General features: G+C 56.6%; 1 protein-coding gene across 4 annotated transcripts in view; it reads right to left on the bottom strand.

Annotated features, from left to right (window-relative positions):
* LOC135183931 (H(+)/Cl(-) exchange transporter 5) overlaps positions 1-14,786 on the bottom strand; it is a 33,060-nt gene extending 18,274 nt beyond the window's left edge. Inside the window, exons 1-3 of one of the 4 annotated variants that reach the window (XM_064159265.1) lie at positions 14,711-14,786; positions 14,265-14,341; positions 7,631-7,780 (exon numbers count right to left, since the gene is read on the bottom strand). In XM_064159265.1, coding sequence (XP_064015335.1) covers positions 7,631-7,780; positions 14,265-14,268 — 154 coding nt within the window. In that variant the 5' untranslated portion in view covers positions 14,269-14,341; positions 14,711-14,786. Of the gene's footprint in view, positions 1-2,957; positions 3,035-7,630; positions 7,781-14,264; positions 14,342-14,454; positions 14,671-14,710 lie in introns of those variants that run through there. The other 3 variants (XM_064159267.1, XM_064159266.1, XM_064159269.1) reach the window with 3 other exon arrangements.
* Positions 14,787-15,008: the final 222 nt, after the last annotated feature.

Raw genomic sequence — 15,008 nt, 5'->3', positions numbered from 1 at the left:
ACTCAAATGAGGGTACCAAACTCAGGCTCACAACTTCCTTTCAGGTGAGACAAAGTTGTATCCCACTCTAGCTTCTGCCTAACCTGCTCCAGCCCATGGGAAACGACGCTGAGGGTGGAGGACCATTCCCAAGGCAGGAGTTCAAACAACTGCTCTCTACCCCATCTTCTAAAAGCAGGAGCAGCAAAAGGATCCCTGTGATGTCTTCCAAGCCCATTTCCCAGGCTGGCATTTCCACAGCTGCCTCTTAGCAGAAAGGGAGCTGCAGGAAAACAAGATGAGTCACGTAGGCACCACTGACAGCTACCACAAAACAACCCACTTCAAAGAGGCTCCTTCCTTCAGCTGGGACAGAAAAAGGTTAACTGAAGTTCTCCAGAGATCTTCCCAAGTGGTGAGAGCTCAGGCCAGGAGCCTCACCTGCACAGCTCGAGCTGGAAGGAAAATGGGGCAACATGTGCTGGAAACTTCAAGCAATCAGTGTGGTTTCAACAGCAGCTTTGAGGACAACAGCATGGAAATGCACAAACTGGAGTCAACACTTCCAGAGGCTTCACCATCCCCATTGGGAACCCCAAGTGCTGCTCATAAAACCTCCTTGAAGAAATCAGCCTAAGAACAACAGCGCCTGAGGGACCTGCAACTCCTCCTGCTCACCTCTGCACAAAGCACAGCATGGCTTGGGCTGGGAGAGACCTTGGGCAGCATGGAGTCCAACCATAAACCCAGCACAGCCAGGGCACCCCCAAATCATGGCCCTCAGCACCACATCTCCAGGGCTTTGAAACCCCTCCAGGGATGAGGACTCCACCACTGCCCTGGGCAGCCTGGGGCAGGCCTTGACAACTCTCAAGGGGAAGAAATTGTTCCTCATGTCCAACTAAAACATCCCCTTGGGCATCTTGAGGCCATCTCCTCTTGCCCTGCCCTCTGTTTCTTGGAGAAGAGACCAACCCCCACCCAGCTCCAATCTCCTTTCAGGGAGCTGTAGGGAGCCAGAAGGTCTCACCTCAGCCTCCTTTCTCCAAGCTGCACACCCCCAGTTCCCTCAGCTGCTCCTCACCAGCACTGCTCTCCAGACCCTCCACCAGCTTTGTTGCCCTTCTCTGGATCCTCTCCAGACCCTCAATGTCTCCTTCTTGGATCAAGGGCCCACAGCCTCCAAAGGCCACGACCCACTTCTGAAGCAGTTACCAGACAGAGCCTCAGCCCAGTCAGCCACAGCTCAAACAAGTCCTAGCTACAGAGCTGCAGCTCTTCCCAGCAAAAGCCACGGACGTGGAGACTTTGCACACAAGTAAAGAGGTGGCTTTTTGGGGGGGTGGGTCTTTGAGGTTTTCCTCAGACCACCACACTGTGTCTACCTTGAGAAAGAGCAGATGCACAGCCCTCTCCTGCACACCCTCTTCTCAAAGCTAAGCAGCCTGGCCAGAAGGGTTGGCTTTTGTTTTCTATGGGCATGACCAAGTCTTCCAGAAGGACAACTCCAGTCTCCCTGCTGCAGGTCTGCACTGTTTGATGTGCTTTTGGCATACCTACCACAACCTTTCCTAAAGAGAAGCACTAAAAAAAGCAGAGTGATGCCAGCCAGGAGGCTCCTAAGAGGTGCATTTTCTGCTACAAGATGGGATCAGGGTCACCCTTTGCTTGCCCTTCTGGAATAACTGCCCAGACCAGCTACTTTCAGCTGGCCTGGGAAGGTTCTCTCACCTCAGAGCAACACCAACAAGCCCCTGAGGGCACAAAGCCAGCACACAGCTCTGCAGGTCATCACGTCCTCAGCACCCAGAGCCTCACAGCTACCAGTCCAGACCATTCCATCCCCACCACAATCAGCAGAAGGGATGGGGCTGACTCAATCTGCAGGCTGAGGATGGGTTTGGAGGCTGACCCCCATCCAGCCCAGCCCCTCCACACTAAAGCAGCAGGCTTTTTATATCACAAGGTCATCACAAAATCAACTTAAACCCCAAATTCTCCAGCCAGGGCAACTCCACAGCCCCTTAAAGTGGCTAAAATGTCCATCTGAGAGAAAATCAGGAGAAAAGGTCATTACATTTCTTTCCAGGAGTTATACCCAACCAGAAAACAGCTGACAGACATTAATACCTTTTCAAGATCATCTTTCCTGCCCTGGCTCCTTGCAAATCAAGGAGGAATCAAGAAAATGGACTCAGTGCCTCCTTGCCAGAGCTGAGATGATCACACAGGTCTCTCTCCCCAGCTCCTACGGCAGAGGTCTCTGGAGCAGATCTCCCCAGCTCTTAACGAACACCTCTAAAACCACTCTTTTGAGCCCTGAGGCAGGGAGCTAAACACAACCCTTGCCAGAGGAGCACAGCTCGTCAAGAGACCTGCCAGGCTTCTGACCACCTCTTCCCCCAGAAATGGGTTAATGCTCCACTTCAGAGCCTGCCTGGCTCAGCAAAGCCCCAGAAGGCAGCGCTGTTAAAGTTACAAGGTCCCTCCTGTGCAGCACAGCAAAGGCACAGGGCTTCATTTCTGAGCCCTCCTGCCAGCACCGGGAAGCACCGGGAGGCACCGGGAGGCTCCACACCTTTGCTGGAAGCCTCAAGGAACTGCTTACAACATTTTTGCAGGTCTGAGGCCATCAGCTTGGAAATGCTCAAATCGGAGTCAGCACTTCCAGAGGTTTCCCTGTTGAAATATTCCCACCGGCACCCCCCAGCTGCTGCTCCAAAACTCCAGCCGATCTGGGGCTCTTCTGGAGTGCCCTGCTCAAGGAAATAGGGGGTGTGGGGGGAGGGAGAGACACACAGGGACGGAAGGGTTCTGCAGGCAAAAAAGGAGCAAGGAACCAACAGGCAGCAACTCAGCATCGTTACACAGCAGAAACCCTTCCCCCGCTGCCGCTCGCCCTGCCCCACCACCCCTGCCCTCAGCCGCAGCAGCAGCAGCCCCCACCCGGCAGCTGGACACCTTCCTCCCGGGCTCACCTCCCCTCTTCCTCGCCGGCAGGTCCTGCTCGCCCAGCCTCGGTCGCGGCTGCCCGGGGCGGCTGTGCGGGCACGGCGGCGGCGGCAGCCCGGGGCGGCTGTGCGGGCACGGCGGCGGCGGCAGCCCGGGGCGGCTGTGCGGGCACGGCGGCGGCTGCCCGGCCCCGCGGCAGCACTTGCTGCATCCCCGGCCCCGGGACCTGGCCGGAGCGGAGCCCGCAGCGGCGGCCAGGCCCTCCCCGTGGCGTCACCGGCACCGTCACATGAGCCGGCCCCGGGAGGGCAGGATCCGGGCGAGCGGCACCGGGAGAGGTGCGGGGACAGGGGAGCCTGCCCCGGCCCACGGCGCCTGGCGAGCCCCCAGCACAGGCTGCACCCCGAGGCTGCCAGGGCCATCTGCTCAGAGCCTTTCACGGAGCAGAAAACACCCCCCAGGACGGAACGCGATCAGCCTTCCCCCGCCGAGCTGCACAGCCTGGCAACTGCGAGCCGGAGCCGCCTGTGCCAGGGCTCCAAGATGGAGCCAGCTCGGTGCCAGCGCTGCTTGCTCCGGCCCTGCTCCACGGCCACTTCATCCCCGCAGCCCAGCCCCAGGGACCCAGCAAACCCAGCACTCGGTCACCTCACCCAGGCTGTCCCAGTATGAGCATCCAGTCTGCAACCAGAGGCACCCAGCTAAACACGGGCACCCAACTAACCACCTCAGCATGCACCTAGTTAGCTACCTTGGGCACCAGCTAACCATCTCAACAAGTACCCAGCTAACCACCTCAACATGCACCCAGTTAGCCACCATGGGCACCCATCTAACCACCTCAACATGCACCCAGTTAGCCACCATGGGCACCAGCTAACCACCTCAACAGGCACCCAGTTAGCCACCATGGGCACCAGCTAACCACCTCAACAAGCACACAATTATGGGCACCAGATAACTACCTCAACAAGCACCCAGTTAGCCACCTTGGGCACCAGCTAACCACCTCAACAAGCACCCAGTTAGCCACCATGGGCACCAGGTTAGCCCATGAGCATCCAGTTAACTAATTAACCACTAGCTAGCTAACTGCCATGGGCACCCAGCTAACCACAGCAGCCTGGACAACCCCCACATGCTGAAGGGTCTGGCTGAAGCCCAGCTCCTGCTCAGAAGCACTCACACTGATGGATGGAGATGGCAGGTCCCTTCCAACCCACCCCACTCCATGGCTCCTGCCACTGGTGCAGAGATGCACCAAAACCTCCCTTCCTTTCCCCCACCTAGCTGAAAGTTTCCAGGCTAAATAACTAGAAGCAGCTCTCCTTGCTGGAGAGGCAGGCACTGAACCACTGTCCTCCCCCCACACACAACCCCAGAGTGCTTTCCCCCAGCCCCCACAGCAGCACCCTTTATCTCCCCAGGCAATGCCCAGGAGAGTTCAGAGGGGCTGCTGATTAAGTTCTCCTGTCTCTCACTTGATAGCTTGGCCCTCACCCATTGTCTGGCAGGGCTGAACTACTCCTCCCTGCCAAAGGCTACCTCTGCTCCCACCAGATAGGGCTGGCTGGAGGCTGCTCCCAAAACCACAGGCTAAGTCTGGATTTCAAGGAGGAATTTGAGTGAAGAACAAAGCCAGGGGAAGACACCTCCAAGCCTTGGACCAGTCAAACTGACCTGCCAGAGGTGCAGCAGGAGAGGGAACAAGTCTGTGATCCTGTGAAATCACCTGGCCAGCAAAACAAGGAAAGGTCTCAAACCCTTCTGAGAGCAACCTCAGTGCAGATCCCACCTAGTGGGATCTGAATCCCAGGCTGGAAGGACCAAATACCATCTGCTCCAACCTGTCTTGGCAAAAACAGGGTCTAGACAAGCTGGCCCAAGCACCCTGTCCAGCTGAGCCTCAAAGGTGCCCAACAGTGGGGCCTCCACCACTTTCATTCTCTAACAAAGCACTCAGTGGAAGCAAGCCCGGATCCACGAGGTAGTTCTTGGTAGGACAACTGTCCCAACAGGTTCTGCTAAAGGAGTGAGGCCTTATGAATCTTGGAGGGCTTCCAAAAAAACCCCAGAAGGACCACAGACATCAGCCAAAAGGCCACAGACACCCATCTAACATGGATACTTGGGTATCCATGGAGCCCTGGACTGAATTTTCTTCAGAAGGTCTTAAGCTCCTGGGCACTACCAAGAAGGTTTTGAACAGAAAAGCAACTGGTTGAAGACAGAAGATCTTAGAGCCAAGGTCCTGTGTCTCTGGAACAGGAGGAAGGCAACAGCAGCCTGGCACTCACTGTGCTGGGCAACCAGCACCTCTTCAGCTGGCTCTGAAGGACTCCAGCTGGGCTACAAGAGAGAAGAAACTCAACACCAAGGCAAGGTGTGGAGGAGTGGAGGAGACACCAGTAAACCACTTAGACACCTGTAAACTACTTACATCACACTCCAAGCCAACACAGCTGACCTAAAACCTCAGCTGCCTGCAGATAACACCTGCTACTCATTACTCAACACTTAGAGAGCAGTCAACAACCAAAAGCTGATGCTGAAATCCCTCAGACCACAAAGCAGAGGAGATTTACTGCTGAATAAATGCCCCTTGGCCCATCACGTGCAGCTCTGGGCACCTTTAGCACGGTGGCACGAGGAGGAGATGATGACAATAAACAAAACAAGCTCTGAAGAACACAACTGAGTGCTTAAAAAGATGATCTCAGCCCAACAAGCCCTTGGCCAAGATGGAAATCAATGCTCTGACAACCATTTGGAGGAGCACTGCCTGGTGGAACCTTGGACCCAGACTCAAGGAAGAACACAAAAGCACCTGGGGGGAGAGGATTATTAAAGAGCCAAATCTGAGGAGGCCCAAGCTTTTGAGGAGGCCTCAGGCACAACTCAGGAGCATGGAAAAACACCAAAGCAAGTCTTATCTACCTCCTTGTATTGACAAAAATGCTGAAGTCCAAACCAGAGGAGATAAGAGTGGAGGAAGTGCTCCTCACGGGGGGGTTTCACACAACAAACTGCACAGGAGCAGGCATGAAAATCCACCACAGACCACTTTGAATCAGTTTGGACTGAAGTAAGCCTGAAGCTCCCAGAACATCTCCATTTTGGCTCAAGCTCTGGGAGAGCTCCAGCTGTCAGGAAGCAGGTGTGCTCTTGCTGATACCAGTCACAGTCAGCCTAGGTCCTACATGAAGACGTTGTTCAGGGCAAGCATCCTGTGTTCCAGGCAAGAGAGGCCAGTGGGACCCACACAGTAAACATCACAGAACCATGCAGCCTGGCAGAGCCCCTCAGCATCACCAAGTCCAACCTGGAACCCTACTCTACAAGAGTCACCCTAAACCACAGCCCCAAGCACCACATCCAAACCACTCTTCAGCACACCCAGGGTGGGCGACTCCATCACCTCCCTGGGCAGCTCCTTCCAGTCCCTGACCACTCTCTCCACGAAAAAAATTTTTCCTAACATCCAATCCAAACCTCCCCAGCCTCAGCTTGAGGCCATTCCCCCTTGTTCTGTTCCTAACTCCCTGTGAGCAGAGCCCAGCAGCAGCCTCTCCACTATGTCCCTCCAGGTAGCTGTAGACAGCAATGAGGTCACCCCTCAGCCTCCTCTTCCTCAAACTAACCATCCCCAGCTCCCTCAGTTGCTCCTCATATGATTTATTCTCCAGACCATTCCCTAGCTTGGATCACAGGATGTTAAGAGTTGGAAGGGAGCAAAGGAGATCATCAAGTCCGAGCCCCGCTCCAGAGCAGGACCACACACTCTAGCTCAGGTCACAGAGGAGTGCATCCAGACAGGCCCTAAAAGTCCCCAGAGAAGGAAGCTCCACTCCAGGAGCCTCTCTGGGGAGTCTGTTCCAGTGCTCTGTGACCCTTACAGTAAAGAAGTTCCCCCTTGTGTTGAGCTGGAACCTCCTGTGCTGCAGCTTCCATCCATTGCTCCTTGTCCTGTCACAGGCAGCAGTGAGCAGAGCCTGTCCCCCTCTCCTGATCCCAGCCCTCAGGTGTTTATAAACACTGATTAAATCCCCTCTTAGTCTTCTAAACAGCCCCAGGTCCCTCAGCCTCTCCTCACCAGGCAGTGCTCCAGTCCCCTCAGCATCCTTATAGCCCTCTGCTGGACCCTCTCCAGCAGATCCCTGTCCCTCTTAAACTGGGGAGCCCAAAACTGAAGGCAGTGCTCCAGATGAGGTCTCACCAGAGCAGAGGGGCAGGAGAACCTCCTTCAATCTGCTGGACACTCTCTTGCTAATGCACCCCAGGATCCCATTTGCCCTCTTGGCCACAAGGGCACATTGCTGTGCCATGGATGTTATGCACCAGCACTGCCAGGTCCCTCTCCACAGGGCTGCTCTCCAGCAGATCACCTCCCAGCCTGTCCTGGTGCAGTTTATTCTTCCTCCCCAGATGCAGGACTCTGCACTTGTCCTTGTTGAACCTCATTTGGTTCCTCTTCACTCAGCTCTCAGTCTGTCCAGGTCTCAAAGGGTGACCACAAAGCCTTCAGCTGGATCAGCCAAGCCTCCCACTCTGCCCTCCTCTGGACCCACTCCAGCACCTCCACATCTCTCTTGTACCACAGGGCCCAAAACTGAACACAAGGCTCAAGGTGCAGCCTCACTAAAGCCCAGTATCTGGGCACAGAATCCTCCCAGAAGCCACTGTGAAAGGCAGGGCTTACCTCCCATCTCCCTGTCGAGTGGTGGGTCATCATCTGCCACGGTGAAGTCCAGAGATGCTCCTGCTATTTCCAGCATATCCTCATCACTGGTGCTGCTCTGGAAGCTCCCCCGGCGGTAACTCTTCTGATCCATGGCCAGAGCTTCCAAACCTGGCAGAGAGAGACAAACATCAACTGACCATGAGGAGAAACAGATGGTGCAAGATCCCCATTGATAACCACAGTGTGGGTCAAGAGAGACAGGGAAATGGTGGAGAGAGTCCAGGGGAGGCTGGGAAGATGCTATGGGGCCTGGAGCATCTCTGTGAGGAGCACAGGCTGTGAGCCCTGGGGCAGCAGAGCCTGCAGAAGAGCAGCCTGAGAGGAGATCTGAGCAGTGCTCAGCAAGAGATAAAGGACCTGTGGGGAGCAAGAGGCTGGGGCCAGACTCTTCTCAGTGGTGTCCAGGGCCAGGACAAGGGGCAGTGGGCACAAACTGGATCCCAGGAGGTTCCATCTGAGCAGAAGGAGAAACTTGTTTGGTGTGAGGGTGCTGGAGGCGTGGAGCAGGCTGCCCAGAGAGGTTGTGCAGTCTCCTTCTCTGGAGAGCTTCCAGCCCCAGGTGGTCATTGTGATCCTGGGCAAGCTGCTGTGGGTGCCCCTGCTTGAGCAGGGGAGTTGGACTGGATGATCTCCAGAGGTCCTTTCCAACCCCACCACGTTGGGATTCTGTGGCAAGTACTTGACCCTTAGTCCTGAAGACCAGGAGGCCAGACTGCTCTTCCCAAGTGAGGGAGAAATGCAGTGATGCCACCCAAGGGTTGGGCTAGAATGGAACCAAATCAGAGGTTCACAACTCCCAGCAAAGCCTTTGCTCTAGATTCATAGATCACATAATGGTTTGGGTTGGAAGAGGCCTTGGAGATCATCTAGTTCTAGCCCCCTTGGCACTGGCATGGATATCATCTACTAGACCAGGTTGCTCAAGGTCTTGTCCAACCTGGCACGTGCCAGAAACAAATATCAAGTGCCAGTGTGGCACCTGACCTGGAAAGTCAAACACAGCAGTGACAGAGTGCCAAGGTTCTTCAGAGAGAACAGGTTTAGGACATTGCATGGCCAAGCTCAGCCCCAGAGGACAATCCTTCCATGACAAGGGATCCTACACACACAGCCTCTGCTCCTCAGCCTGATGTGGGAATCCTTTCATCTCAGGTCCTTCATCTGGCACACAACAACACCATGAAGGCTCCAGGCAGGGAGCAGAGTGGCTGGAACCTGCCCCATGGCAAAGGACCTGGGGAGGTTGGTAAACAGCCAGCTGAAGATGAGCCAGTGTGTGCCCAGGCAGACAAGAAGGCCACCAACATCCTGGCTTGGATCAGCAATGGTGTGGCCAGAAGTAATGAAGTGATTGTCCCCCTGTACTGGGCACTGCTGAGGGCAAACCTTGAGTCCTGGGCTCAGTTTTGGGCCATTCACTCCAAGAAGGACATTGAAGGGCTGGAGTGTGTCCACAGAAGGGCAACAAAACTGGTGAGGGCTCTGGAGAACCAGGCTGGTGAGGAGCAGCTGAGAAAGCTGGGGTGGTGGTGGTACAGCCTGCAGAAGAGGAGGCTGAGGGGAGACCTCCTGGCTCGCTGCAGCTCCCTGAAAGGAGGCTGGAGCCAGGTGAGGGTTGGTCTCTTCTCACCAGCAACAAGAGACAGGACCAGAGGAAACAGCCTCCAGTTGTCCCAGGGAAGGTTTAGGTCAGACATGAGGAACAATTTCAGGCTCTTGAGGACTATGAAGGCCTGTCCCAGGCTGCCCAGGGCAGTGGAGGAGTCTCCATCCCCGGAGAGGTTTCAAAGCCTTGGAGATGTGGTGCTGAGGGCCACAGTTTGGGGGTGCCCTGGCTGCACTGGGGCCCTGGCTGGACTCGATCTGCAAGGTCTCTTCCAAGCCAACCACGCTGTGGCTCCACGACTCTATCTCCACCAGGTAGGAGCCCATGGCTGCTCTTCTCTTGCACACACCCAGAGTTCCCAGTGAGAACGAGAGAGGAACCACATGTGCAGCTGAGCCTCGCTGCAGGAAGGGCAGGAGCCAACCAGCACTTGCCAGCAGCAGGAATGTCCAGCTCTGCAGAAAGCACTTCCCCTTGCACCCCAGGAAAGCCACCAGCCACGCAAAACAAGCCCTGGCACGGCCCAAAGTGGCAGACCCACCCCCCACCCTCACAGTGCTGAGCCCACCAGCACCCCCTTGCCCCTCGCAGCAGAGCCAGGGGACAGCCAGCAGCACGGCCAGGCCAGAGAAGGTGCCAACTCAGCTCCCTGCGGCTGCTGGAGCAGCCTCCGGGGACACAGCCTGAAGGCTTTTCTTACAGGAGCACTCCCTCTGCAGGCTGCTGCCACCTCCCCGGGCTGCAGCTGGGCACCAAAAGCCCAGGAGGTTCTTCTCACCTCACCTTCACCTCCCACCACACGCCACGGCGCTTCCCAGCTGCCAGCTCAGGAGCAGCCTCAGGAGGTGCCCGCAGCACCTACGTACCCAGGGGCTGCCGGTGCCACCAAGCCATCCTGCTGCTGGTCACCTCCTCGCACGGCTCCCAGGCACCTCTCAGCCCCTGCTGGCTTCCCCCAGCGCAGCCCGGCAAAGGGAAGCACCAAAGCCAAACCCAGCAGGGTCGCTCTGGTGACGCCTGGAAGTGACTCAGATGACAGCCCTGGTCACCAGGGCACGCCGCTGCCACCCAGCGCTGCCAACCCGGCCCCAGCGCCCGGCGCTGCTCCCCGTGCTGGGCTTCAGCATCACCAGTGCTGCCAGTCAACCCACTGCCACCAGCCTCACTGCACTGCCCAGCCCAGTGCCACCAGGGCAGCCCTTCTGCAGCCAGAGGAGCACGACTAGAGGGACACACCAGTGTCCTAGAGCATTGCCTCCTTCAGATCTGATGCAGAAAGCTTCTGCCCACAACCATGTGAGACAAGGAAAGCCCAACCAAGCACCAGGACAAGATCACCTCACATCAAACACCACTTTCTTCTCCTCCTTTTTTTGTTTTCCTGAAGGATCCTCGTGGCTACACACCCAAGATTTCAATAATTTCATCTCAGAGCCCAGTTTCATGTCAAGCTTGCAGCAAGGTCCAGCTGGACACTCATCACCTCATAAACCAAGTGCCAGGTACTTTTTGTCTCCTCCAGCAAGCACAGCACCTTCACTTCTCTGTTTGCTTTGGAAACACTTGAGAGCACTCCCTGAAATCCAAGCAGCTCGACTTGGTACCACACTTTGACTGATTCTGGAGAGAGAGCAGCTCTGCTTCTTGCTTGACAAGGCAGAGTGAACCCAAATCACCAAAATCCAGGCTCCAGAGGACTTAAGGGGGATTTCCTGAGGCACAAGGAGAACACAAAACCCCCAAACTCCACAAAATCCAGGTTGAGAAAAGCCTTCAGAAAAGCTCACAATGGAAAAGAGGTCACAAGAGGAGAACAGAGCCCTGTTAGGAAGGGTCACTGAACTTCCTCAGGGATTGGGGTTGCTCAGCCTGGAGAAGAGAAAGCTCCAGGGAGACCTTCCAGTGCTTAAAGAGGTTGAGCAGAACGCTGGGGATAGACTTTTGAGCAAGGCTTGTGGTGGCAGCACAAGCAGGGGGTGGTTTGAACTCAAAGAGGGAGATTCATGCTGGAAAAAAGGGAGAAACATTTAGCACAGGGGGTGGTGAGAGCCTGGCCCAGGTTGCTCAGAGAGGCAGGAGATGCCCCATGCCTGGCACCATTGCAGGTCAGGTTGGGGCTCTGAGCAACCTGTTCTAGTTGCAGCTGTCCCTGCTGACTGCAGAGGAATTGGCTTAGATGACCTTTAAAGGTCACTTCCAACCCAAAGCACTCTGTGATTCATTCTAAAAGCCACATTCTGGAAGCCCACCAGATCCACAACCCCTCACAGTGAGCCAGGAGCAGCTGGCAGACAACCAGCAGGGCTGAGTGGCTGGAGCAGCTCTGGGGACTCATTGAATTTCTGCAGAAGGTTCTGCCTCCTGCAAAACCAGGACACACATTCAATAGCTCATCTTCCACCCAGGAGCTGCAACTTTTCAGTGTCCAAATGACCTGTAGTTACCCACAAGGCCAATGTCCTCAAAGGACAAAGACATTTCCTCATCCTCTCTGGCAAAAGGGACTTAAAGCAGCTACAGTCCCTGAAATAAGCAGCCTGACTCTCTCCTGAACCTCTAGATGGGTTCTCAGGAACAATAAATTAGACTCAGAATCATTTTGCATGGAAGAAGTCTTTAAGCTTGTGGAGTCCAACCACAAACCCAGCACTGCCAGGGCCCCACCAAACCATGGCCCTCAGCACCACATCTCCAGGGCTTTGAAACCTCTCCAGGGATGGGGACTCCACCACTGCCCTGGGCAGCCTGGGACAGGCCTTGACAGCCCTCAAGGGCAAGAAATTGTTCCTCACGTCTAAACCTCCTCTGGAGCAACTGGAGACTGTTTCCTTTTGTCCTGTAACTCGTTCCTTGGGAGCAGGGAAAAGTCCCCACCTGGCTCTAACCTCCTCTCAGGGAGCTGTAGAGAGCAGTGTGGTCTCCCTTCAGCCTCCTCTTCTCCAGGCTAAGCAACCCCAGTTCCCTCAGCTGCTCCTCACCACACTTGTTGTCAAGACCCTTCACCAGCTTGGCAACCCTCCTCTGGACCCTCTCCAGTCCCTCCACATCCTCCTGGCCCAAAACTGCCTCTAGGATTTGAGGCGTTGCCTCAGCAGCACCAAGAAGCAGCAGGTGAGCCCAGAGAGCCCAAGAGGCTACAGCCAGCAGCCGGCTCCGAGGGCAGGATCCCACTGCTCACAGATGCGTCCTGGAAAACGCCGTTCCCAGGGCAGCAGAGCAAAGCCGCATCCATCTCCCTGCACTTGCCGCCCTCAGGCTCTGCAGCACGACCCCGGGAGCGGCAGGAGATGCTTCCCGGCGCCCCCGCAGCACCCAGGCGCTGCCCTGCTGCCGCGACCCCTCCCCGCTGCGCCCTGCGTGCCCAGCAGCCACCGCTGCCAAGCCAGGAGCTGGCCCCGCGGCCCCTCCTGCCCAACCAGTCGGTGACGAAGGGCAGCTCTTCATGCAGAAAGCATCTCCAGCTGCTAATTGCACGCTGCAACGTGACAATTGCCCAAGCAGCCTTCGGCCTGGCCAAGCCAAGGAGGGCCAGGAGAACAACGTGTCATTACCAGCCGCTTCCCGGAGCCCGGCTGGCACTGCCACCTTTCCTGCTCCAGCTCCGGGGCTTGTCCTTCGGGAAAGCAAAGCAGACTAAGCACGAGTGGGACACAACAACGCTGCAGAATCACCGAGGGAAGCTCTCAGATGAAAAGAGAAATCTTTCTTCACGGTGTCACCCAGCCCTGAGAGGTCACAGCGCTGCCAAGAGCAAACGGCAGCAGAAAGCTCTGCTGTATGTGAGGGACTCGAGAGGAGTGGAAAGCGTGGCACAGTGTGGCACAACCCCTCCCAGCAGCCTCCCACAAAGCACAGAGGGGAAAAGCAAAACCAGCTCTGGTATTTCAGTGCCTGTGGGGATTTTCTAGCTCTCTGGTAGTCAAAAATCTCAACCTACAAGTCCATAGGAAAAGCAAAGGGAATTTCTGTTGTGTTTTCCCTCTGTGTGCAGGGACAGCACAACCCCATCAAATAAACCACCTTTCTTTGAGTGTTGCTCCCCAAACATTCAGCTCCTGAAGTTACTGGAAACATAGAATCAGTCAGGGTTGGAAGGGACCACAAGGAGCAGCCAGTTCCAACCCCCCCTGCTATGGGCAGGGACACCCTACCCTAGAGCAGGCTGCCCACAGCCTCATCCAGCCTGGCCTTAAACACCTCCAGGGATGGAGAATAACCCTTAGTGACACCACCACGACATCCTGGGCAAAGCAAACCCAAAACTCCACCAATATTTTGGGATAACCACGTTAAGGTCAGCCAGCAGAGAGCTTCACCTGACACCATGCAGAAGGTGGAGGCCATTCCAGGAAGGAGCAGCTCAGCAAGGCTCCAGCTCAGGCCAGTATCAAGCTGATTTGGTTGCTGCCTCCCAAAAAAACGACAAACAATTCTCTATTTTAGACAACGGTGGTTTCAAAACAAAACCAGCCCTGTGCTCATGTTCTCCTGGGAACAAAGGCAGTCAGGGGCACGGCAGAGCCTGCCAGCCACAGGCTCCTGCTGCCTCTCAGGTGCTGGTGCTCATAGGAGCCCTGAACAGAAGCCCCAACACCCAGACAAGGATGAAGTTTGCCTTCCACCAACACCTGCCCTGCACAGGTGCCAAGAGCTAAACCATTCCTTGTGTTCTGGCTGCAAAATAATCAAGGTCCAACCTTCAAGATTAACCAAACCTTTAAAACCTGGATGGATAACAGCTCCCAATTCCCAGAAGCTGGTCTTACATACACGGTATTAAAGGATTCCCAAACTCCAGTGCCCTATCTCTCCCCTCATCCATTCCTGGAAGCCCTTTCAGACGGGAATGTTCCTTGAGCAGCCAAACCAGCCCAGAAGGACACCAGCTCTTGCCCACAGGTAGTCTAGGCTCAGCAGTTCTCTGCCCTCAGTGTATGTCCCCCCCCCCCCAAGAAAGTCAATCTGGATTAGGAGAGGATCATTTACCCATCCAACAAGCGGCATCGGTACCTTCTCCCAGGGCTCAGCTGCTCCTGCCCGGCCTCGGGTGCTCCTGCGAGCCGCTGGAAGAGAAAGAGCTGCTCAGGAGAGCCAGCAGGGCCGGGACACCCAGCCCCGCAGAACCGCCCGGCCCAGCCCGGGCAGCCGGGAACTCACCCATTTCATCACTGCCTACCTCCTCCAGGTAGCCTAACCCACCCCAGGCCAAGAGCACAACCCGGGGCAAGAAGCAGCGACCGCAGGCTCAGCCCCACAAAGCCTCCCACCCGACCTCCTCAGCCCCGGGGCTCGCCAGGCCTGCCGTAGGTGGCCCTCCCAGGCCTGCCGCAGGCCTAGCCCCGGGTCTCCCCTCGCAGAGGCAGGCTGTCCTGGATCTCCGCCTGTCCCGGCTCTCCCCTTCGCTCGGGCCCCTCCCGGCTCCGCTGTCTCACCCCGGTCCCGCCGCTGAGCCCGGCCCGGCCCGGGCCCCCCTGCCGCGGCACCTGCGCCAGCGCCGGCTCCGCCCCAAGGAGGCGGGGCGGGGGCGGGGCCTGCGCGCCGGGCAGCAGAGCCTCGCACATGCGTGCTGCGGGCGGATGAAGCCCGGACACGCCGCTCCGGCGCCATCTTGGGTGTGGGCGCCGCGCTCCTAAAGCGCTACTCGCCGCGAAGTCGCGGGGGGGGAGTAAAGGCAGGGAAGGTGGGTGCGGAGGGGCCCTGAGGGAGGACAGAGTCAATGATACCACCTTG

This window comes from Pogoniulus pusillus, chromosome 19 (genome assembly GCF_015220805.1).
Source record: "Pogoniulus pusillus isolate bPogPus1 chromosome 19, bPogPus1.pri, whole genome shotgun sequence".
Classification (NCBI taxonomy): domain Eukaryota; kingdom Metazoa; phylum Chordata; class Aves; order Piciformes; family Lybiidae; genus Pogoniulus; species Pogoniulus pusillus.
The sequence above is the reverse complement of the archived record's forward strand: the minus strand, read 5'-3'. Positions and strand labels throughout refer to the sequence as shown.